At 36.8% G+C, this 25,384-nt stretch overlaps 1 protein-coding gene and 1 pseudogene across 1 annotated transcript in view; one reads left to right on the top strand and one right to left on the bottom strand.

Annotated features, from left to right (window-relative positions):
• Positions 1–15,565, bottom strand: part of LOC105465867 (negative regulator of P-body association) — a 147,247-nt gene extending 131,682 nt beyond the window's left edge. Inside the window, exons 1-2 of the mRNA XM_071088761.1 lie at positions 15,224–15,565; positions 12,631–12,767 (exon numbers count right to left, since the gene is read on the bottom strand). Of these exons, the coding sequence (XP_070944862.1) occupies positions 15,253–15,459 (207 nt within the window). The 5' untranslated portion in view covers positions 15,460–15,565 and the 3' untranslated portion in view covers positions 12,631–12,767; positions 15,224–15,252. The remainder of the gene's footprint in view (positions 1–12,630; positions 12,768–15,223) is intronic.
• On the top strand, positions 7,258–7,591 carry LOC105465866 (cytochrome b-c1 complex subunit 7 pseudogene; annotated as a pseudogene).
• Positions 15,566–25,384: the final 9,819 nt, after the last annotated feature.

Genomic DNA, 25,384 nt, shown 5'->3' on the forward strand with positions numbered 1-25,384 from the left:
CTATCGGTAAATTCAGAAACAAACAAATTCATGCATTGATTTTTTTGGCAGAACATTTTGTAAAAGATAAAGGAAAGAAAAAAAGTGAGTAAGTAAAAGAATGGAAAAAGAAATGCCACCAAAAAAGGAAAGGTGGAGTAACTATGTTAACAGCAAGGAAACATTGGACAGGTCTTCCAAACAGAAAATCAACAAAGAAACATCAGACTTAATCTGTACTATAGACCAAATGAACCTAACAGATATTTATAGAACATTTCATCCAATGGCTGCAGAATATGCATTCTTTTCCTCAGCACATGGATCATTCTCTAAAGCCACTATGTTAGGTCACATGACCATATGTTAGGTCACGATACAAGTCTTAAAACATTCAAAAAAAATGAAATAATATCATGCATCTTTGATCACAACGGAATAAAAATAGAAATCAATAACAAGACTTTTGGAAACTATACAAATACCTGGAAATTAAACAATATGTTCCTAAATAAGCAGTGGGTCAATGAAGAAACCAAGAAGAAAATTGAAAAATTTATTGAAACTAATGATAATGGAAACACAACATACAAACACCTATAGGATACAGCAAAAGCAGGGAAGTTTATAGCTATAAAGTTTAGTTATATATAAGTTTAGTTATTTAGTGCCTCAATAAAAAAAAGGTAAAACTTAAAATAAAGAACCCAATAATGAATCTTAAAGAACTAGAAAAGCAAGAGCCAACTAAACTCAAAATTAGAGAAAGAAAAGAAATAATAAACACCAGAGCAGAAATAAATGAAATTGAAATGAAGAAAACAATACGAAATAAAGTAAGTAAATAAAATAAAAAGTTGGTGTTTTGAAATGTTAAACAAAATTAACATACCTTTAGCCAGACTAAGAAAAAAAGAGGGAAGATCCAAATAAATAAAACCAGAGATGAAAAGGAGAGATTACAACTGATACTGCAGAAATTCAAAGGATCATTAATGGCAACTATGAGCAACTATATGCCAATAAAGTGGAAAATCTAGACTAAATAGAGAAACTCCTCTACACATATGACATATCAAGACTGAACCACAAAGATAATCCAAAACCTGAGAAGACCAATAACAAGTAACAAGATTAAAGCTGTAATAAAAAGTCTCCCAGTAAAGAAAAGCCTGGGACCTGTTGGCTTCACTGCTGAATTCTACCAAATATTTAAAGAACTAATACCAATCCTACTCACACTATTCTGAAAAATACAGGAGGAAGGGATACTTCCAAACTAATTCCACGAGGCCTGATACCAAAATCAGACAAAAACAAATTTAAAAATACAGGCCACTAACTCTGATAAATATTGATGCAAAAATCTTCAACAAACTACTAGCAAATCAAATTCAACAACACATTAAAAAGATTATTCATCATGGGCCGGGCGCGGTGGCTCAAGCCTGTAATCCCAGCACTTTGGGAGGCCGAGACGGGCGGATCACTAGGTCAGGAGATCGAGACCATCCTGGCGAACACGGTGAAACCCCGTCTCTACTAAAAAATACAAAAAACTAGCCGGGCGAGGCGGCGGGCGCCTGTACTCCCAGCTACTCGGGAGGCTGAGGCAGGAGAATGGCGTAAACCCGGGGGGCGGAGCTTGCAGTGAGCTGAGATCCGGCCACTGCACTCCAGCCCGGGCGACAGAGCCAGACTCCGTCTCAAAAAAAAAAAAAAAAAAAAAAAAAAAAAAAAGATTATTCATCATGACCAAGTGGGATTTATCACTGGGATGGAAGGATGGTTCAACAATGGTTATATATAGTATCAACAGAATGGAGGACAAAAACCATATGGTCATTTCACTTGATGCCGAAAAAGCATTAGATAAAGTGCAACATGCCATCACGATAAAAACCTTAAAAAATGGGTATAGAAGGAACATACCTCAACATAATAAAACCCATATATAACAGACCCACAGCTAGTATCATACCAAATGGGGAAAAACTGAAAGTCTTTCCTCTAAGATCTGAAACATGACAAGGATGCCCATTGTCACCATTGTTACTCAACATAGTACTGCAAGTCCTAGTTAGAGCAATCAGACAAGAGAAAGAAATTAAGGGCATCCAAATTGGAAAGGAAGAAGTCAAATTACCCTTGCTTGCAGAGGATTTGATCTTGTGTTTGGAAAAGCATAAATATTTCACAAAAAACTATAAGAACTGATAAATTCAGTAAAGTTGCAGGATACAATGTCAACATACAAAAATCAGTAGCATTTCCCTATGCCAGCATTGGACAATCTGAAAAAGAAATTTAAAAATAATTCCACTTACAATAGTCAAACATAAAATTAAATACCTAGCAATTAACTCAACCAAAGAAGTGGGAGATCTCTGTAATAAAAACTGTAGAACACTGATGAAAGAAATTGAAGAGGACACCAAAAAAAATGGAAAGATAGTCCATGTTCATGAATTGAAATAATCAATATTGTTAAAACGTCCATACTGCAAAAAAGCAATCTACAGATTCAATGCAATACTTATCAAAATACAAAAAAACATTCTTCATAGAAATAGAAAAAAGAATCCTAAAATTTATACGGAGCCACAAAACACCCAGAATAGCCAGAGCTATCCTAAGCAAAAAGAACAAAACTGGAGGAATCATATTACCTGACTTCAAATTATACTACAGAACTACAGTAATCAAAACAGCATGGTATTGTCACAAAAACAGACACATAGACGAATGGAAGATAATTGAGAACTCAGAAACAAATCCACACACCTAAAGAACTCATTTTCCACAAAGGTGCCAAGAACATCCACTGTGGAAAAGACAGTCTCTTCAATAAACGGTGCTGGGAAAACTGGATATCCATATGCAGAAGAATGAAACTAGATAGCTATCTCTTGCCATATACAAAAATCAAATCAAAATGTATTAAAGACTTAAGTCTAACACCTCAAACTATGAAACTACAACAAAAAAATACAGGAAAAAGTCTCCAGGACATTGGTCTGGGCAAAAAATTCTTAACTAGTACCCCACAAGCAAAGGCAATCAAAGCAAACATGAACAAATGGGATCATATCAAGTAAAAAGTGTGTGCACAGCAAAGGAAACAGTCTACAAAGTAAAGGTGCAATGGGAGAAAATATTTGCAAACTACCCTTTTGACAAGAAATTAATAACCAAAATATATAAGGAGCTCAAACAACTCAATAGGAAAAAAATCTAATAATTTGATCAAAATTGAGACAAAGATTTGAATAGACATTTCTCAAAAGAAGATATACAAATGGCGAACAGGAATGTGAAAAAGTACTCAATGTAGTTGATCATCAGGGAAATGCAAATCAAAACTAAAATGGAATATTACCTCACTTCAATAAAACGGCTTATATCCAAGTGACAGGCAATAACAAATGCTGGCGAGAATGTGAGGAGGAGGGAATGCTTGTACACTGTTGATGGGAATGTAAATTAGTACAACCACAATGGAGAACAATTTGGAGATTCCTCAAAAAACTAAAAATTGAGCTACCATATGATCCAGCAATCCCACTGCTGGGTATATACTCCAAACAAAGGATATCAGTATTATCAAAGAGATATCTGCACTCCCATGTTTGTTGCAGCACTGTTTACAACAGCTAAGATTTGGAAGCAACCAAAGTGTTCATCAACAGATACATGAATGAAGAAAATATGGTACATATACACAGTGGTGTACTAATCAGTCATAAGAAAGAATGAGATCTAGTTATTTACAACAGCACGGATGGAACTAGAGATCATTATATTAAGTGAAATGGGGCAGGCACAGAAAGACAAACATCACATGTTCTCACTAATTTGTGGAATCTAAAAATCAAAACAATTGAACTCATGGAGATAGAGAGTAGAAGGATGGTTACCAGAGACTGGGAAGGGTACTGGGTGGTGGGGGAGAGTGGGGATGGTTATCGGGTAGGAAAAAAGAATGAATAAGACCTATTATTTGATAGGACAGCAAGGTGACTATAGTCAATAATAATATAACTGTATAACTAAATTGTCTGTAACACAAGGATAAATGCTTCAAATAATGGACACCCCATTGTACATGATGTGATTATTACACTTCGCATGTATCAAAACATCTCATATATCCCATAAATGTATACAACTACTAGGTACCCAGAAAGGTTTAAAAAAAATTTAAAAGACCCAGCAAACAAAAAATTTTACATTCAAAAAGATAAAAAGAGTTCCTAAAATTGTAAAATATGTACCTATTCTAGACTTGTATGTACATACTAACAATGCCTCAAGTGTACAAAGCAAAAATTGTCAAAAGTGTAATAATTTGACAAATCCATAAATACAGTGGGAGATTTTAACTCTCTCGGTAACTGATAGGTCCAGCAAACAAAAAACTTAGGAATAGAGAAGATTTAAACAACACAATTAAATTTAATGAACAGAACACTACATGCAAAAATCAGATACACAGTCTTTCCAGGCACACATAAAACATTAGTTGATCATGTTCTCTGGGACATAAAGCAAGTTTCAACAAACATTAAATAATCATTATCACATAAGCAATATTGTCTCTTAAATGGAAAATAACAAAACGTTAAGCTAAAACACAGCTATATACAATGACTTAGTTTCTAAATACTGTCTCCAGAAAGAAATGATTAATGGGGTAGGAAGCAAAACACAAGCCTGAAAGTAAGGAAGTAAAAAAATTTTAAAGTAAGTAAAATGTGTGTTTAAGAATGATGAGACATGTCAAAAGACAGGTGAGCCAACTTAAATGGGCAGCCAGTCACTAAATCTGAGACAATTTGGGTATTAAAATAAATAATAACAACAGGGTATTTTAAAAATAAAGTAAAAATCTATGTGTCCAAAGTAATTAATAAACAAATAAATGGAGAAAAAGCTCTACATTGATGTAGAATATAAACTAATAAATGTAATAAAAATGATGGAGTTTGAAAATCACCATTTTGCATTCATCATAGCAATATCTGATTCAGTCAAGAATTATCAATGGATTTGAAAACTAGTGGATGATAGTTAATGAGGAACAGGATATTTACATAGTCTCAAAGTATCCCCAGCAAAATCATTAATTATAAAGAGGAAAATTGTAACTGTAAAGTGGATTAATCTAGCAACTATTCACAATGTTAACCAAGTAATCAAAGTTAACTTTACTACTAGAGGGTCAAACCAGCATCATGTGCCACCAATATGATGCCCTGAGAACAACACTTCACTTCTGTGGTGCTTTTGCTAATATGCGTACTCTAAATAATGGGGAAATGGCAAACAAATTTAAATTAAAGGACAATCTATGAAATAAGTGTCCTATATTTACACAAGTGCCAATTGCCAATGTGTGATATTGTGATATATATATTGAAATTGTCCATGGTTCCTGGCTCATAACTCCCAAATCTCTTGTTATTTCCTAAGCGACTAAAATAATAAGCACATCTTTTGTTAAAGTATTTGGTCTTTTGTCTTTGGTTCCTGAAGCAGCTTTGAAACAGCTTCAGAGAAATAAAAGTGAGAGACAGTCTATATATATATATATACATATGTATATATATGTATAATGTTGGGGCACTTTAGGATTCAGAAAACAGAATCTCTCTCTTTCTCCTGCCCTCCTTTTACCTGCTTTTTTTTCTCCCAAAGGCAAGCCATAGAAACTAAAAATACACTCTAATCTTCACCCGGCTTTCTGTCTTGGAGCTGGATGTAAAGAAATTCTCTGACCTATCTAGTTTGACTGTGGGTCATAAGACCCCCATTTCAGAAAGAGTCCTGCCCCATACCCAGGAGGAAGGAATGCTGCACAAAGAAGCCAAGAAGAATCTGAACAGGCAAGCCTTGCTGGGTTTCTCCACCAAGTCTATTGGTATTAGATCATACCCTTTAGTCCAGTCACATTTCTACATGGCTGTTCATGTTTCATTAGTGCCTATCGAATGAAGTCTTCATAAAAAGCACAAGAGGACAAAGTACAACTGAATTTGTGGAGGATTGTAGAAAGGTGAAAAATAACTCATCCACATGCCAGGAGGGTGGCACACCCCAACTCCACAGGAATGGAAGCTCCTGTACTCAGTACCCTTCGAGACCTCACTCTATGTATCTCTTCATCTGGCTGTTTATATGTAGCCTTTAAAATACCCTTTATGAATAAAGGGGTAAATGTAAGTAAGTGTTTCCCTGAGTTCTGTGTGTTTTTCTAGCAAATTATTTGAGCCTAAAGAGAGGGGTTGCGGGAACCCTAACTTGAAGCAGGTCAGTTAAAAGTTCCAGAGGCCCAGATTTGAAACTGATGTCTAAAGTTGAGGCAGTCTCGTGGGACTAAGCCCTCAGTCTGTGGGATCTGATACTTTCTGCAGGGAGATAGCTTCAGAATTGAATTGGATTGGAGAACACTCAGCTGGTGTCCACTACAGAATTGATTACTTGCTTGTTGGTGAGAAGAAATCCCAATACATTTGGTCACAAGTTTTCTGTGTTGGTTGTTGTGGTACAAGAGCCAAAGAAAAACTGTTTTTTTTTCCACACAATCAGCGTCAGAAGTGGGGTTGTGAGAATATAATGACAGAAGCTGAGTTTGTTTTTCTACACACATAAAAGACAAAGAAAGGTCAAGGAATTGTTCCATATTAAAAACTGGAGAGACATGACAAGTAAATGCAATGCATCATCTTGGATTAGCACTTTGACCAAGGAAAGAAAATAACCATAAAAGACATTATTGGGACAACTGATAACATTGGAATATGGCGTAGATTACAATATTGAAACAATGTCAAATTTCTTGATTGTGACACATTTACTGAGGATGTATAAGAGGAAATCATCACTCTGAGGAAATACATACTGACATATTAAGAGGTAAAGGAGAATGATATTTGCAAATTACTATCAAATAGGAGAAGGAGAAGGAGAGGAAGAGAAAAACAGAATGATAAGGCAAACGTGATAAAATGTTAATTGGTGAATTTGGGTAAAGGGCACTTTGGGAGTTCTTTGTAATATTCCCAGTTTTTCAAGTGTGAAATTAAATAAAAATAAAAAATTTAAAAACATGAATACAAAATTCAATAATAACTACATCAATATCACTAACCACACTTTTTCTATGTATTTAATGAAAGAAAATGTTTTCTATTGCCAAATTCTGTTGGGATGAGCAGCCAATGTATAATTTTTGTATCTTGTTATAAGAAGGATTAAAAAAAAATAAAGCAAGTCAAAATGGCTGGCAAGCAGGCCATTTCAGCATCAGGCAAGTGGCTGGATCGTATTCAAAAATGGTATTACAATGCCGCAGGATTCAATAAACTGAGGTTAATGCGAGATGATACAATATATGAGGATGAAGACGTAAAACAAGCCATAAGAAGGCTTCCTGAGAACCTTTATAATGACAGGATGTTTCACATTAAGAGGGCACTGGACCTGACCATGAAGCATCAGATCTTGCCTAAAGAGCAGTGGACCAAATATGAAGAGGAAAATTTCTACCTTGAACTGTATCTGAAAGAGGTTATTTGGGAAAGAAAAGAAAGAAGAATGGGCAAAGAAGTAATCAAGTAGTTGAAGTCTGTGGATGCAGCTGTTATGAAGATGGTCAAACCTGAAACAATGTTAAGAATTATTTGGTCTGCAGATGTTTTACTTTAAATAAATGTCTATTGTAATGGCTGGAGTTTTTGAATTCCAAACCTTATACTGAATAACTACTGAATCCATTTACTGTTAAATTTTTTTTCCAAACTTTCAAGATATTTTCAGTCGTGTTTAAGTGCTTTCTGGAGCTCAGAGGCCACTTTATCAGTTTTCCTCACTGGTTAGATAGCCTATCAGTTTATGGAAGGATATAACTTCCGTAAGTTACATCCTTATGGAAGCTACTAAATAAAAGAAGGGGGTATGCATCCCCTAGTTTGCCAGGATTCAGAAACAGCCTCTTCACTGCTATCTGAATAGATTTGATTTTGCATCCTATCATTTAAAAAGAAATTATGTATGCACCCCAACATAGGTATACTTAAGTAATATATATACTCCTGTGCTAACATGTAGACTAGAAAACAAAAAGTAGACACTAGAAAAACAGAAGTACAAAGACAAATCATACTTGTCCCCATATCCCAGTGACTTTTCCACTTTGGAAATGATTGTTATAAAGTTTAAGGGTTGGATACTAATCAGTTAAAAGTTTTTAAGATTGTAAGGTAATTTTAAAAAATATAAATTAGAATCACTGGCCAGGTGCGGTGGCTCATGCCTGTGGTCCCAGCGCTGTAGGAGGCTGAGGCGGGTGGATCTCCTGAGGTCAGGAATTCAAGACCACCCTGGCCAATATGGTGAAACCCCATCTCTACGAGGGATGCGGAAAATTGGCCGGGCGTGGTGGCGGGCGGTCCCAGCTGCTCGGGAGACTGGGACAGGAGAAATGCTTGACCACGGGGGGTGGAGGTTGCAGTGGGCCTAGATCGCGCCACTGCACTTCAGCCTGAGCGACAGTGGCTCCATCTCAAAAAAAAAGAAAAAATTAGAATTATTCAATGTTGTCATCATTTCCACTCCTAAATTCTGAAATGCTTTCTTTGGTGGAGGTGAGAGTCTGGAGCCACAGCTAGTAGAGAAGGAACAGTAGGACCTGCAGCCTCCCTGGTTTTCCAGGACAAGTCATTGCTGTTTGCGGCAGGAATGCCTTACACCTCAAATAACAAAACGGTGTGAAAAACAAATTTGAGTTACATTTAAAATTTGTAAAGCAATGAGAAATGTGTGTATCATAAAGAGCATCTTTAAATTTTTGCTAAAATATTAAGCCTCTTAAGTTCCCTAAGAATCCCACCCTCCCCCTTTTTTTTTTTTGCTAGTCAGATTATTTTTCTAAACCTATCTTGAAATCATGTCAATTTTCTTCTGTCTGGTTCAAGATGACTAGATCACTTGATAATGGTTTTGCTCAGGTCACACTGTGACAAGGTTTTAGTGTAGTCCTACTTTGCAGAAGGAGGCAGAGAAGATGGACTGTCTAGAATCCCCTTTAAAAGCATTTGTCTGTTCAGAAAATTTTCCTGAGTAGATCTCTCCAAAGGTTCTTTTAATTGTGATTTCAAGATCACTTTTGCAGGACTCTGGTCTATTTGTTCAGACATGTACTGTGCACAATTACAAGGAGACTAGAACTGAGGCATCTCAAAAAGCACTGTCAAGATGTGTAGGGAGCTGGGTGGGTGGAGGGAGGCTGGGTTCTGACCCTAGAAACCATGCTTACGAATGCGATTAATGTTTAAAGCAAGTCTAAGGGCACTGCTGAAGGACAGGGGAACAAATAGAATGGACTAAGATTAAGGTATAATGGAACCCCCAGGCTATCTACCTGCTCAAGGTAAAAAGTGTGGTATTATGTAGGGCAACCTCTGATTTTGTGAAAGTTCTTCCTAAAGCCAAAGTGAATGCCTATTCTATGTCTCCAGATTACTTCACTCGTCTAAATGAGAACAAGTGTGCAAAAGTTCTTTGAACACTAAATCAATGTTTTGTATTCATTATAAATTACGGTTATCGTCCTGCTTGTTATGAAGACTAAGAAAGTAGATCTAGTATTTCACTCACATAGGTGAATGGGTGAGAATTTGTTAATCCATCAGTGAAGTCCTTTCATTTGAAAGAGAGGGCCTTTCTATTATCAAAAGCTGTCCTGTGTGAAAAATCACCATGAGAGTGCCTGAAACACACAGGCTTGTCGTCCTGTAGACAGAATGGTAGAGTGACTCAGAGCTAATTCTGGGTTAGATTGCACAGGTCTGAATCTATTTGCTAACTGTGTAGTGCTTTAGGAATACAATTTAACCTCTCTGTGCTTCCGTTTCTTTGGCCCTAAGATAGAGCTAATGATAGAAACTTACTTTACACAGTTGTGAAAATTAACTGACTACATGTCAAGCACTAACAGTCTCTGGCACATAGTATGCATAATGTAAATTATGTGATGAGAAGCGAGAAAGAATAACTTGGGAAAACGCTGAATATCATCAAAGTTGAATAGCTAACCAGTAGCTAAGGTTCAAGGTCCCCTCTCTTCTTCCTTCTATGTGGCACTCTTGTTTCTGGTCCGTCTGCTCCCCTTGGATGTCACCTGCTTGAGTGAAGTACCTGCTGGAGATGAGAAGAGTGGAACTGGATCTCCATGACAGCTTTGATTAGGATGGAGCTAAGACTTGGCTATCTCCCTGTTTTGTGTTTTGGATAGGTGACATTTTAAAACTGCCAACATTAAAATCTTGCTAATTTGCTTTGTACAGTTTAAAATGTTTGATATCTTTTATTGTTTAAAGTTTGAGATTGGTTTTGAATGTACGGTTTTCCTAAATCTTGAAGAAGGATATGTTTATACTCTGAAGTGGTCTATGTTCTGTTTTTCTATTTTACTATACTTTGCGAAAAACAGATGGCTGGCTTACGTTCACTGTTGTAGTGCACTACCTAGCATCACTCAGCTTTCCTGTTGTCAAGGTGTAGGAAGCAGCATAAGGGATGTTGGGACTTCAGACCCCCAATTGCCAACTCTGGTCCTATTTCCAGATTGCATGGAAATATTTGGTAACATTCCTGCACCGAGCTATCATGGTCTGAATATTTATGTGATGCTCTACAAGTGGTACCAAAAGGTTAGTGATGGAATTTTCACTAATGGGACCTTTTCCTGTTTTTAAATTCTAGAATCTTAATACATCCAAAGTGTACATTTTGGTAATTATTTCATTTAGCAATTTACTTTAAGGACTCTCTTTTAAAGCATTAACTCTGCACTAATTTTGACTTATGAAAAGATTCAGCAGTAAGAATAAAAACTGGGCCAAAGCCCAAAGTAATGATCCTTCACAAATAGGATGGAGTTTTAAAAATATGGGCATCCTGTGTGTAGCTTTGAAAATAACCAAAGTACTTGGAATTAAAAAGTTAGGTGAACATAAAAATTGGCATAACCAAATCCTTGACAGACTGATGGATGAAAAGCAGATGGGTTTACACTGTGTGGGAAGAGGCATGGATTTTAGGAAGGACAGCATCAGAGAGGGATGGTTAGAAAGTGAACAAGACACATTGCTCCTTGGAAAACAAGGAAAGTCCCTTTAAGGCATGAAATTCTGCCACTAGGTGGCGATGCCCTATAACTTTACAACTTAGGATACATCACACCAGCACTATGGAAGATTTCTCCATTTAGCATCCCAACAACTCTCTCTCCTCCTTCATTTTTCAGGATGACAACACCTTAGAGGTTTATGGCCATTAGGAGACCTTACTACTAAGCTCTATACTGATGTAATGAAATCTAATATATGTTGTGCAATTAATTATGAGTTATTTAGTTTCAGGATTTTATTACTTCAATCAGTTATGACCATATTTCCTTTTATATGATTGCTCACTCTTTAAACATACCAGATGACTATATAAGGAGCACATAATAAAGTCTATAGATATCAAAAAAATTAAAGCAGAAAAAAAGATAAAATTAAACTAGAATGGGAGTAATGATTTCATAATATAATTTTAAAAAAAGGAATCCCATATGATTAGAAATTGAAAAAAAACTCATGGGTCAAAAAAATTATAAGAGAAATTTAAAAATAATAAATGTTGAATGATAAAAATACTATATATAAAAGCCTGTGAAATATTTCTAAAGCGGTAGAAGAAAATTTATAGTTCTAAATTCTTATTTTACAGAAGAACATTGAAAATTAAGAAGCTAAAGATCCAACTCAATAAATTAGAAAAAGAACAACAAAAGCAAAGTAGAAGAAAGTTCAATATAAAAATAAAAGTCAAAATGATTAAAATAGGAAACAAAATATCCAATGATGAGGCTTGATGAAAGCAAAAGCAAGAAATACATTAGAAAATTGATTACTGTAATTTATCTCATGGTCACAGTGTGATATTAATGGTGAAAAAAAGGATATGAACATGGCAGTACATATAGACGGGAAAAAACTTCATAATATTTGTAATAAAACCTCTCAGCAAACTAGGAATATAACAAAAGTTCTTAACTTGAGAAAGACAATCTACTAAAAGAGGTGAAACTTTTGTAGAATTTAGGAACAAAATAAGGAAATCCTCTACCAATGATATTGTTCCTCTTTGTACCGAAGATCCTAGCTAGCACAGTAATACAAGCTAAAGAAATATTGGAAAGAAACTGTCATGATTCAAAACATAATTAATTAACAGATAATCCAAGAAAATCTATAAATTATTAGAATAAATAGAATTTAAGAAGGTTACAGCATATAAAATCAATATACAAAAATATTAATCATATTCCCATTTACTAGAAGCAATTAGAAGATATAGTTAAAAAGATGGCATATTTCACAGTAATAATAGAAACTATAAGGTAATTACAAGTGAATCTAACAAAGCATTTCTTCAGATTACACTATTATTATGAATATGTTTTCATATAATGTAGAATACAGTTTCAATTATATCATTTGCTGCTATCTTTTTATGTTTGGTTTGGCTACTTTTAAATGTGTCAAAACCAACTATTTTTTTTCTCTTCCTCCTCTGAATAATTTTTGGCAAAGAGATTACCTTAAAAAGCACAACTTCCAGGTGCAGGACATCAGAAAAAGCAGGGTAGCATTGTAAATAGTCTTCATTATTTTCACCAGGTGAACTATTATATGAATGCACCAGGGAAATGGAGTCATACTGCAATCGCTCAAAGACTGAAAAATAATAAAAAATATTGTGACATCATTTTTTCTGTTTTTGTCCATCTCTTTGTCCTCTGGTCTCCTCAAATCATTATCCTTCCCCTACCTCAATTTCAATGATATATTCCTATAAAACAGTTGTATACATAGTATTAGAAAGGATGTATTATATAGTAGTTTAGAGCATAAACTCTGGAATCAAATGTTCTGGGTTCAAAGCTCAGCTCAGCCACTTTGTGCTGTGTAACTTGTGGCAAGTCATATGACTTCCCTTGGCCTATACAAACTTCTCTAGTAGAGTTGTGATTAAATAAATGATAACACGCAAAGCCCTTTAGAAAATTGGCACATAAATCTTTAGTAAATATTGTCTATTATTACAATTTTCAGTGATTTGAATCACTTGGAGGGGAAATTACGTAGTTCTTGCACTTATTGTTTTGTTCTTTTATTTTCTTTTTTTTCTTTATGTTTTTTAAAATTGTTTATTTATTTATTTTTTGCACAGAGTCCTGCTCTGTCACTGAGGCTGGAGTGAAGTGGCACGATCTCGGCTCACTGCAACCTCCACCTCCTGGGTTCAAGCGATTCTCCTGCCTCAGCATGCCGAGTAGCTGAGATTACAGGCACACACCACCATGCCCGGCTAATTTTTTTTTTTTTTTTACTTTTAGTAGAGACGGGTTTCGCCATATTGGCCAGGCTGGTCTCGAACTCCTGACCTCAAGTGATCTGCCCATCTCGGCGTCACAAAGTGCTGGGATTACAGGCGTGAGCCACTGCGCCGGGGGTTGCTCTTTTGTTTTCTATCTGCGCAATATTCTCCCTACACCCTGCAACCCTCCACTCCACCACCCCTTTGAATAGAGTTTGTAAACATGTGAGCAGTAAAGCTGTGTGGAATGACAGGGAGATGCTTTCAAGTAAAATAGAGCTCTATTTTTTTTTTCTATGCATTACCAACGAACCCAATGTCTAAAACTTCTTTGGTCACCAATGCTGTCCCATCATTCATTGATTTATTTATTGAAATATCTGTTTCACTCCTATTATGTACTAGGCCTTGGCCATCCATCCCCTATAGCTCTCAGAATAATTCCTACCCATTGCAAGGGCTTCATAAAGGTTTACTGCACGAATGAAAAAAAGATGCTTCTCTCCTTTGAATTAAAAGGATCTATAAAACTTGGGTCAGATTCAGTTTTATATTTTGCATTCTATAAAGTTCATCTAAATATCAGAGATTCCTTTTCTGATAGTAAGAATAGGAATCTTAAAATACAAATAGTATCGCCTGATGGATATTGGAATGAAGTATACGCTCAGCATAATATTTAAGGCCCTGAAGCACTTTATCTTCACCTCCTAAGTCCTTCTTGTAGATTCAAAATTATAGCCAAGCTGTTTCCAGAAGAACTCTGCCTTTTCTCTGGAAACCCTCAGACTGAAAAGCATTCCCTGCCCCTCCACATGGCAGATGTCACTCAACCTTTAAGGTCCACCCAAAGTTCCTCCTTCCTTTTTTTTTTTTTTTTTTTTTTTTGAGACGTAGTTTTTTGCTATTGTCTCCCAGGCTGGAGAGCAATGGCGTGATCTCGGCTCACTGCAACCACTGCCTTCCAGGTTCAAGCGACTGTCCTGCCTTAGCCTCCAGAGCTGCTGAGATTACAGGTGTCCACCATCACGCCTGGCTAATTTTTCTAACTTTAGTAGAGACGAGGTTTCACCGTGTTGGCCAGGCTGGTCTCGAACTCCTGACCTAATATGCTCGCCTCGGCATCCCAAAATGCTAGGATTATAGGCGTGAGCTACCGCGTCTGCCCCACCCCCTCCTTTTTGATAGCTCATGATTACTACCAGGCAGTGACTTGTCCATCCTCCACCCTTCCTGAATACCTTGAACAAGCAAACATTATGGCACTTGGATTTGACTATCATATTGTTGCTTTAAAAAAAAAAATTATTCAACTCTCCTGCCTTACACAGAGAAAGACATACACTTCGGAAGGCTGGCCTTCAATAGATGCTTGTTATTGGTCTTGAACCAGGCATTGTTTTTTTAAATAAAAAATTTCTCCAAGGCACGCAAAAGTAGAGAGAATAATACAATAAATCCCCACATATACATCATCCAGCTTTAAATTATCAACTCATGAACATTTTTATTACACCTTCCCTCCACCTTGGCACCAATGACTTACTTTCAAGCAAATCAGAACATTCAAGTCTATTTCTTAGAAAATGTAACTACAAGTATTTCATCTAAAATATTAAAAATAATTATTTAATGTCATTAAATATCCATCATTTCACTCAAGCGTATTTTGTGAAAGAGCTGCTTAATCCCTGCATGTTCTTCTTTCTATTTTGAAATCATGGAAAAAACAGGGAAAAGGGGAAGGATATCTGTGAGAATGCACAAATAAGTTTCAAAGAGCCTAGATGACCTAGATGAGAAAGAATCTGACCTGGTTTACGGTGGGAGAAATTTATTTCTCTACTTCTCCGGAGGAGGAGGGTGCGACTTCAGGCCGGCTGATGCAGGAGGAGGTGCGGAGGGTAGAGTGGTACTACCTCCGTTGGGAGTTCCTTCCGGATAATCCCAACGCGGAGCGAGGAGGCAGCGCTTTTTTGGAGGCTTGGCTTCCCGTGCGTTTCCAGGTGGGAGAGTGGATCTCCCGGAGGCACAAGGTTGGTCTCCCATAAGGATTATAGAAACGGGGCCTCAGTTTTCTCCGGTGGGCCCTGGCAAAGCCAAGAGACCTGAGATGGCGGCGGGTCCCCTCCAGGCACAGAGCTGGCTTCCTCCTGTTTCGCTCTTACCGTATTTCCTGTATCCTGAGACGTACATCCCTTCTCCGCCTCCACCCCTCCTCCCTACCCCATTCTATTTTAACGTTTCTATTAGGATGGGTGTTAAAAACCGATGTTATTATTTAATATAGTGTTTTTCCATCGCGCCCCACCCCCACCAAATGTAAATAAATTTATTGAGAATTTCATATAATTTATGCAATTTTAAGATGAGAAGAAATTCAAGTTTACCTTTAAGTAGTAAACTCTGAATGGCTTATATGAGTGGGAGGGATGCAGGGGTGGGCGGTAACCAAAGAAATTATTGAAGAGCTTTACAAGCCAGCTGCAGATGCACATCACAGAGCTATGAAAATAGCTACAAACATTTAAAAAGAAATATGCAAACATGTAAGTTGACTAAAGTGCAGAATAGCACACTAGCACTAACCATGGAAATTGAATGTGGAAAACGAATTCACCGTATGTCATAGAATCTAAGATCATTTTTTCTTTATTTTTTAAGCAAATTTGTAATTTTTGAAGGCTTACTATATTTTTCCCCAAATTTGAATATCTAGGAAATCTCTGCGACCTAACAATTCATGGTACACTATACTTTAGTTGACAGCTTTTTTTTCCTTTCTTGTAGGTATGGAAAATAATGACCCATCTTACCATTGATGATATGTTATATTCTATGATTTATGGTAACCAGAAGAAAGTACCACGTGTCTCAGAAGAAAAGGCTTCTGGAACTTCTTAGACCTTCATTATTAAAATAGCCTACACATCCGTCTCCCTTTAGCTATGGACAAACTAGATCACACTTTTTCAGCTTTGTCCTCAGTGTTTTTTGTTTGTTTGTTTTTTGTTGTTTTAAATGGAGAGAGCTTAGTCCTTAATGCCAGAGTAGAAGTGCCTATTAAACTCTGCTGTTTACAAGCTCTGAGCTCTTTAAGTAATTATTTAAATTCCTGGAACTTTGGTTTCCAGGCCATAATTTTTTCCTTGCAAAAGTGTTTCCATAACCAGGGTTAATACATGTAAAGCATTTACTACTATAACTATCTTATCTCCACCCTTCTACCTTCCTCCAAGTAACCAGCACAGCCCTTTACACAAATTAGGTACTCTAAAAATTTGGGAAATAAATGACCCCGTGGTTTTGTACCAAATGCTACTAATAAAGACAGAAAAGTCAGATGTAGCTGTAGCTTAATGAAAAGATGTGAGGGAGGTATTGAGAGAGGCAATATTTTAGAGCTAGAAGAGTAGTTGGAACTAGACATACTGATGTGGGAGTCAGCAACATAGAGGTGATAGTTAAAGACAAGAGAATGGATGATATTCCCAAGAGAAAATCTAAAGAAAAGATAATTGAGCTAAAAACAGAATATTGAATAATTAGAGACAGATAGAAGAAAAGAAGTCTGCTGCAAATGCTGAGAAAAAGTGGTCAAAGTCAGCGAAGAAGATTCTAACCCAGTTTCTCAACCTTGGTGCTATTGACATTTGAGGCCAAATCTATCTTTGTAGTGGTGGCCAGAGTTTACCATTTAGCAATGTCCTAAGCTAAGCCTCTACCAACTATATGCCAGTACTACTCCCTACTCCTCGAGTTGTGATAACCAAAAAGATTTCCAAACATTGCCAGATGTCCCTGGGGTACACAATTGTCCCCAGTTGAGAACCATTGGTCTATCCTTAATCCACCAAATTTGCTCCTTTCCTAGTTTTTTTTTTTTTCTTTCATCTCAGTGAAATGTTATGCCTTCCACTCAGATATACAAGTCAGACCTTGGAGTCTTCATTTTTTAGAAACTGAAGAATATTTTATTATTTATTAAAGTAAATGAAGTAACAATTTCACAGTCTTTTTACATAGGTCTCTAAATCTTCAAGACTAAAGACATTAAGAGTTGCAATTAAGTTGTTCAGTAGCGATAATTTTAGCAAATTTAGAGAAATATGCGCCTACTTAGTAAAGTAACAGGAATTAAAAATTTTATCAACTCCAGCTAGGTTTAATTTATGGTAAACATTTGACTTGAGGTGAAAACAGTCCCAACTTAGAGCTGCTTCTATCAACATGGACTATTTATACCACAGTTAGATTTATTTATTTATTTATTTGTTTGTTTTTATGCTTTGTGGTAAAGCATACATAATATAAACTTTACCATCTTAACATTTTTTAAATGTACAGTTCAATAAGGTAAAGTATATTCTCATTGTTGTACAACCAATCTCCAGAACTTTGCCATACCTATCAAACAACTCCATTTTACCCTCCTTCCAGCTGCTGGAAATCACTATTATACTTGCAACTGGAATTTTGTTTGTTTTCATTATATTAAAAAGGAGACCTAAAACCTTTGTTATTCCAGGTTTCAAAACAGGTTTTTTTCCCATCATCTTCACGTTAAACATTTTTCCAACATCAATAAATCAGCTGAATGTGAATCATGAAGCCAGAAGAGGGCACTGTTAGGTTGAAGGAACATAGAGGCCTATGTGAGAAGTGCTATAGATCCAACTCTCTTTCATAACTTACAATGCTCAAAAGATGACAACAGAAAATAAAACTAAACCCACCTCTGAGTGATAGTAAACTGTTTTCATTTAGTTTTTTAAATTGAGAAGTTGGTTGATTAATTTGATTTCTTTTGAAAATTAGCTTTTCTTTTTAAAGTTTTTTTAATTTTTAAATTTTTTTATTTCTATAGGTGTTTTGGGGAACAGGTGGTATTTAGTTACATGAGTAAGTTCTTTAGTGGTGATTTGTGAGATTTTGGTGCACCCATCACCCAAGCAGTATACACTGAATCCAGTTTGTAGTCGTTTATCCCTCATGCCCCTCCCACCCTTTCCCTGAATTCCCAAAGTCTATTTTATCATTATGATGCCTTTGCGTCCTCGTATCTTAGACCCCACTTATGAGTGAAAACATACGATGCTTGGTTTTCCATTCCTGAGTTATTTCACTTAGAATAATACTCTCCAGTTCCATCCAGTTTGCTGCGAACGCCATTAATCCGTTTGTTTTTATGGCTGAGTTGTATTCCATCATATATATATAACAATTTTGTTAACCATTCGTGTGATGGGCATTTGGGCTGGTTCCATAGTTTTGCAATTGTGAATTGTGCTGCTATAAACATGCATGTGCAAGTATCTTTTTCATATAATGACTTTTCCTCTGAGTAGATGTGTAGTAGTGGGATTGCTGGATCGAATTGTAGTTCTATTATTAGTTCTTTCAGGAATCCTCACACTGTTTTTCATATTGTTTATACTAGTTTACATTCCCTCCAGCATTGTAGAAGTGTTCCTTTTCAATGGCATCCACAACAACATCTATTATTTTTTTGAGTTTTTGATTATGGCCATTCCTGCAGGAGTAAGGTGGTATAGCATTGTGGTTTTGATTTGCATTTCCCTGATCATGAGTGATGTTAAGCAGTTTTTTATGCTTGTTGGTCATTTGTATATCTTCTTTCGAGAACTGTCTATTCGTGTCCTTAGCCCACTTTTTGATGGGATTGTTTGTTATTTTTTCTTATTGATTTGTTTGAGTTCATTGTAGATTCTGGATATTAGTCCATTGTCAGATGCATAGATTGCGAAAACTGCCTCCCACTCTGTGGGTTGTCTGTCTACTCTGCTCACTCTTCCTTTTGCTGTGCAGAGGCTCTTTAGTTTAATAGTCCCACTTATTATCTTGGTTTTTGTTTTAATATTCCCACCTATTATCTTTGTATTTAGTCCAACCTATTTATCTTTGTTTTTGTCACATTTGCTTTTGGGTTCTTGGTCATGAATTCTTTACCTAGGCCAATGTATAGACGGGTTTTATAGATGTTATCTTCTAGTTTTTTTTTTTTTTTTTTTTTTGAGACGGAGTTTTGCTCTTGTTGCCCAGGCTGGGGTGCAATGGCACGATATCGGCTCACTGCAACCTCTGCCTCCCGGTTTCAAGCGATTCTCTTGCCTGAGACTCCCAAGTAGCTGGGATTACAAGCATGCGCCACCACCCTCGGCTAATTTGTATTTTTAGTATTTCTCCATGTTGGTCAGGCTGGTCTCAAACTCCCAACCTCAGGTGATCCACCCACCTTGGCCTCCAAGGTTCTGGGATTACAGGCATAAGCCACCGCACCCGGCCATCTTCTAGAATTTTTATAGTTTCAGGTCTTAGATTTAAGTCCTTGATCCATCTTAAGTAGATTTTTGTATAACCTGAGATGAGGATACAGTTCCACTTTCCTACATGTGGCTTGCCAATTATCCCAGAATCATTTGTTGATTAGGGTGTCCTTTTCCCACTTTATGTTTTTGTTTGCTTTATTGAAGATCAGTTGGGTGTAAGTATTTGGGTTTATTTCTGGATTCTCTATTCTGTTCCATTGGTCTATGTGCCTATTCTTATACCAGTACCATGCTGTTTTGGTGACTGTGGCATTATAGTATAGTTTGAAGTCAGGTAATGTGATGTCTCGGGATTTGTATTTTTTGCTTAGTCTTGTTTTGGCTATGTGGGCTGAATTGTTTTTTCTTTCTGTGAAGAATGTTGGTGTTATTTGGATGGGAATTGCATTGAATTTGTACTTGCTTTGGCAGTACAGTCATTTTCACAATATTAGATTTTACCCATCCATGAGCCTGGGATGTGTTTCCATTTATTAGTGTCATCTATGATTTCTTTCAGCAGTATTTTGTAATTTTCCTTGTAAAGGTCTTTCACCTCCTTGGTTAGGTATACTTCCAAGTATTTTGTTTATTTATTTATTTTGCAGCCATTGTAAAGAGGGTTGAGTTCTTGATTTGGTCCTCAGCTTGGTCACTGTTGATGTATAGCAAAGCTACTGATTTGTGTACATTAATCTTGTATCCTTAAACTTTGTTGAATTAATTTATCAGTTCTAGGAGCTTTTTGGAGGAGTATTTAGGGTTTTCTCAGTATACAATCATATCATCAGCAAACAGTGACAGTTCAACTCTCTCTTTACGGCTCTGGATGGCCTTTATTTCTTTATCTTGTCTGATTGCTCTGGCTAGGACTTTCAGTACTATGTTGAATAGAAGTGGTGAGAATGGGCTTCCTTGTCTTGTTCCAGTTCTCTCATGGAATACTTTCAACTTTTCCCCATTCAGTATTATGTTGGTTGTGGGTTTGTCATAGATGGCTTTTATTACATTGAGGTATGTCTCTTGTATGCTGATTTTGCTGAGGGTTTTAATCACAAATATGTGCTAGATTTTGTCAAATGCTTTTCCTGCATCTATTGAGATGATAATGTGATTTTTGTTTTTAATTCTGTTTATGTAGTGTATCACATTTATTGATTTGCCTATGTTAAAGCATCCTCCTGCATCTTTGGAATGAAACCCACTTGATCATGGTGGATTATCTTTTTGACATGTTGCTGGATTCGGTTATCTACTATTTTCTTCCTTCCTTCCTTCCTTCCTTCCTTCCTTCCTTCCTTCCTTCCTTCCTTCCTTCCTTCCTTTTCTCTCTTTCTATCTTTCTATCTTTCTTTTTCTTTTTTTTTTCCTGAGGTGGAGTTTCACTTATGTCATCCAGGCTGGAGCGCAATGGCACAATCTTGGCTCACTGCAACCTCCTCCTCCTGGGTTCAAGCGATTCTACTACCTCAGCCTCCTGAGTAGCTGGGATTACAGCCATCTGCCACCTTGCCTGGCTAATTTTTATATTTTCAGTAGAGACGGGGTTTCTCCATGTTGGCCATTCTAATCTCAAACTCTGACCTCACGTGATCTGCCCGCCTCGGCCTCCCAAAGTGCTGGAATTACAGGCATGAGCCACCGCACGCAGTTGGTTAACTAGTATTTTCTTAAGGAATTTTGCATCTATGCTCATCAGAGATGTTGGTATGTAGTTTTCTTTTTTTGTTATGTCCTTTCCTGGTTTTGGTATCAGGGTGATACTGACTTCATGGAGTGATTTAGGGAGGAGTTTCTCTTTATCTTGTGGAACAGTGTCAATAGATTGGTACCAATTCTGTTTTGAATGTCTGATAGAATTCAGCTGTGAATCTGTCTGTTCCTGGACTTTTTTTTTGTTGTTGGTAATTTTTAAAATTACCATTTCAATCTCTCTACTTATTATTGGTCTCTTCAGGGTTTCTGATTCTTCTTGATTTAAGCTTGGAGGGTTGCATATTTCCAGAAATTTATCCATCTCCTGTAGCTACTCTAGTTCATGCACGTAAATGTTTGCATAGTAGTCTTGAATGATCTTTTGTATTTCTGTGGTATCAGTTGTAATATCTCTCATTTTTGTTTTTAATTGAGCTTATTTGAATCTTCTCTCTTCTTTTCTTGGTTACTCTTGCTAATGATCGAACAATTTTATTTTATTTTTTTTTTAAAAAAACAGCTTTTTATTTCATTTAATCTTCTGAATTTTTTTGTTTCAATTTCTTTTAGTTCTGCTCTGATCTTCATTATATTCTTTTCTCCTACTAGGTTTGGGTGTGGTTTGTTCTTGTTTTTCTGTTCCCTTGAGGTGTGATCTTAGATTGTCTATTTGTACTTTTTAGACTTTTTGATATAGGCATTTAAGGCTATAAACTTTTCTCTTAGCACCATCTTTGCTGTATCCCAGATGTTGCAATAGATTGTGCGACTATTACTGTTCAGTTCAAAGAATATTTTAATTTCCGTCTTGATTTCATTGTTGACCCACTGATCATTCAGGAGCAGGTTATTTAATTTCCATGTATTTGCATGGTTTTGAGGGTTCCTTCTGGAGTTGATTTTCAATTTTATTTCACTGTGGTCTGAGAGAATACTTGATTTAATTTCAATTTTCTTAAATGTATTGAAACTTGTTTTGTGGCCTATCATGTGGTCTAGCTTGGAGAAAGTTCCATGTGCTGATTTATAGAATGTATATTCTGTGGTTGTTGGGTAGAATGTTCTGTAAATATATGTTCAGTTTATTTATTCTGGGATATACTGTAAATTTATTGTTTGTTTGTTGACTTTCTGTCTTGATGACCTGTCTAGTGCCATCAGTGAAATATTGAAGTTCTCCACTGTTATTGTGTTGCTCTCTACCTCATTTCTTAGGTCTAATAGTAATTGTTTTATAAATTTGGGAGCTCCAGTGTTAGATGCATACATATGTAAGATTGTGATATTTTCCTGTTCGACAAGGCCATTATATAATGTCTCTCTGTCTTTTTAAACTACTGCTGCTTTAAAGTTTGTTCACTTTTGGTGTCCATTTCCATGGAATATCTCTTTCAATCCCTTTACCTTAAGTTTATTTGTTTCCTTATGTGTTAGGTGAGTCTCCTGAAGACAGCAGATAGTTGGTTGGTGAATTCTTATCCATTCTGCAATTCCATATCTTTTAAGTGGATCACTTAGGCCATTTACATTCAATGTTAACATTAAGATGTGAGGTACTATTTTCTTAATTGTGCTATTTGTTGCCTGAATATCTTGGTTATTTATTTATTTATTCATTTATTGTATTTTTGTTTTTTAGGTCCTGTTGAATTTGTGTTTCAAAGAGGTTCTGTTTTGATATGTTGCCAAGATTTGTTTCAAGATTTAGAGCTCCTTTTAGAGTTCTTGTAGTGCTGGCCTGGTGGTGGCAAATTCCATCAGCATTTGTTTGTCTGAAAAAGACTGTATCTATCTTTCATTTATGAAGCTTAGTTTCACTGAATAGAAAATTTTTGGCTGATAATTGTTTTGTTTAAGAAAGCTGAATAGAGGGCCCCAATCCCTTCTAGCCTGTAGGGTTTATGCTGAGAAACCTGTGGTTAATCTTATAGGTTTTCCTTTATAGATTACCTAGTTCTTTTGGCTTACAGCTTTTGGGATTCTTTTCTTCATCCTTACTTTAGATAAACTCATGACTATGTGCTTAGGCAATCATCTTTTTGTGTTGAATTTTCCAGGTGTTCTTTGAGCTTCTTGTATTTAGACATCTAGATCTCTAGCAAGGCTAGGGAAGTTTTCCTTGATGAATCCCTCAGATATGTTTTTCAAACTTTGAATTTCTCTTCTTTCTCAGGAACACCAATTATTCTTAGGTTTGGACATTTAACATATTCCCAAACTTCTTGGAGGCTTTGTTCATTTTTTAAAATTATTTTTCTTTGTCTTTGTAGGATTGGGTTAATTTGAAAACCTTGTGTATGAGCTCTGAGGTTCTTTCTTCTGATTGTTTGATTCTATTACTAAGACTTTCCAGTACATTTTGCATTTCTCTAAGTTTTTCCTTTATTTCTGAAGTTGTGATTGTTTTATATTTATGCTATCCATTTCACTGAAGATTTTCTTAAGTTGGACTTCACCTTTCTCTGGTATCTACTTGATTAGCTTAATGATCGACCTTCTGAATTCTTTTTCTGACAATTCAGGGATTTCTTCTTCATACCATTTCTTCTTGGATCCATTGCTAGTGAACTAATGTGATTTTGGGGGGGTTGTTAAAAATCTTGTTTTATCTTACCAGAATTTTTCTTCTGGTTCCTTGTCATTTGGGTAGGCTATGTCTGAAGGAAGATCTGAGATTTGAGGCTGGCGTTCGGATTCTTTCGTCCCATGGGGTGCTCCCTTGATGTAATACTCTCCCCCTTTTCCTAGGGATATATCTTTTTGAGAGCTGAACTGTAGTAATTTTTATTTCTCTTGTGGATCTAGCCACCCAGCAGGGCTACCATGCTCTGGGCTGGTACTGGGGGGTGTCTGCAGAGTCCTGTGATATGAACCATCTTCAGGTCTCTTAGCTGTGGATACCTGCATCTTCTCCAGTGGAGGTGGCAGGAGAGTAAACTGGACTCTGTGAGGCTCCTTAGTTGTAATTGTTTAATGCACTAGTTTTGTACTAGTTGGCCTCCTGCCAGGAAGTGGTGCTTTCAAGAGAGGATCAGCTGTGGTAGTATAGGGGAGGATCCGGTGGTGGACAGGTCCTTAGAACTCCCAAGAGATTATGACCTTGTCTTCAGCTACTAGCATGGGTAGGGAAGGACCATCAGGTGGAGGCAAGGTTAGGCCTGTCTGAGCTCAGATTCTCCTTGGGCAGGGCTTGATGTGGCTGCTGTGAGGAATAAGGTTGTGGTTCCCAGGTCAATAGAGCTATGTTCCCAGAATTATGGCTGCCTCTGTTGTGTCATACAGGTTGTCCAGGAAGTGGCGGACAGCTGGCAGTTATAGGCATCACCTAGGATCCGCACAACCCAAAAGGCTGGTGTCACTCTCACTGTGCCCCCTACCCTCCACAGCACTGAGTTTGTTTCTAGGCAGTGGGCAACGAAGGCTGAAAACTTGTCTCCTTTGGCAGGGCTTTCGTGCTTCCTCACCTGTCAAGTCTGCACAACAGATTCATGCCCTCTTCTACGTTCTGGCCAGGAAACTTAATTTGGTTGGAATTGTCACGAAGTCCAGCTGGAGATTTTCTTCTTCCTGTGTTTTTTTCCCAGTTTCTCTGGCAGTCCTCCCCAAGGACCCCTGTGAGACAAGTTAGAAATGGCTTCCCTGGGTACCCAGAGAGCCCACAGGGCTTTTCCTGCTGCCTCCTCTAACCCTGTATTTTGCTAAGCTCTTCAAATTGTCTCAGCTCCAGGTAAGGTCAAGTCCTTCTGTTATTTGGACCTTCAGGTTCCCCAGTGTGGGTGTGTATTCGAGGGTAAACAATTCCCATTTCCCACTCTCACAGTTTGGGCACTCAGAGTACTTGGGCTGTCTCCAGGGTCCTGCAGAAGCAATCTGCTTTCTTTCAAAGGGTCTGTTAATCCTCACAGCTTTCCTGGTATATTCCCACAGTAGTTCTTGGAGCAAAAGTTAAC

Source organism: Macaca nemestrina, chromosome X (assembly GCF_043159975.1).
Source record: "Macaca nemestrina isolate mMacNem1 chromosome X, mMacNem.hap1, whole genome shotgun sequence".
Classification (NCBI taxonomy): Eukaryota; Metazoa; Chordata; class Mammalia; order Primates; family Cercopithecidae; genus Macaca; species Macaca nemestrina.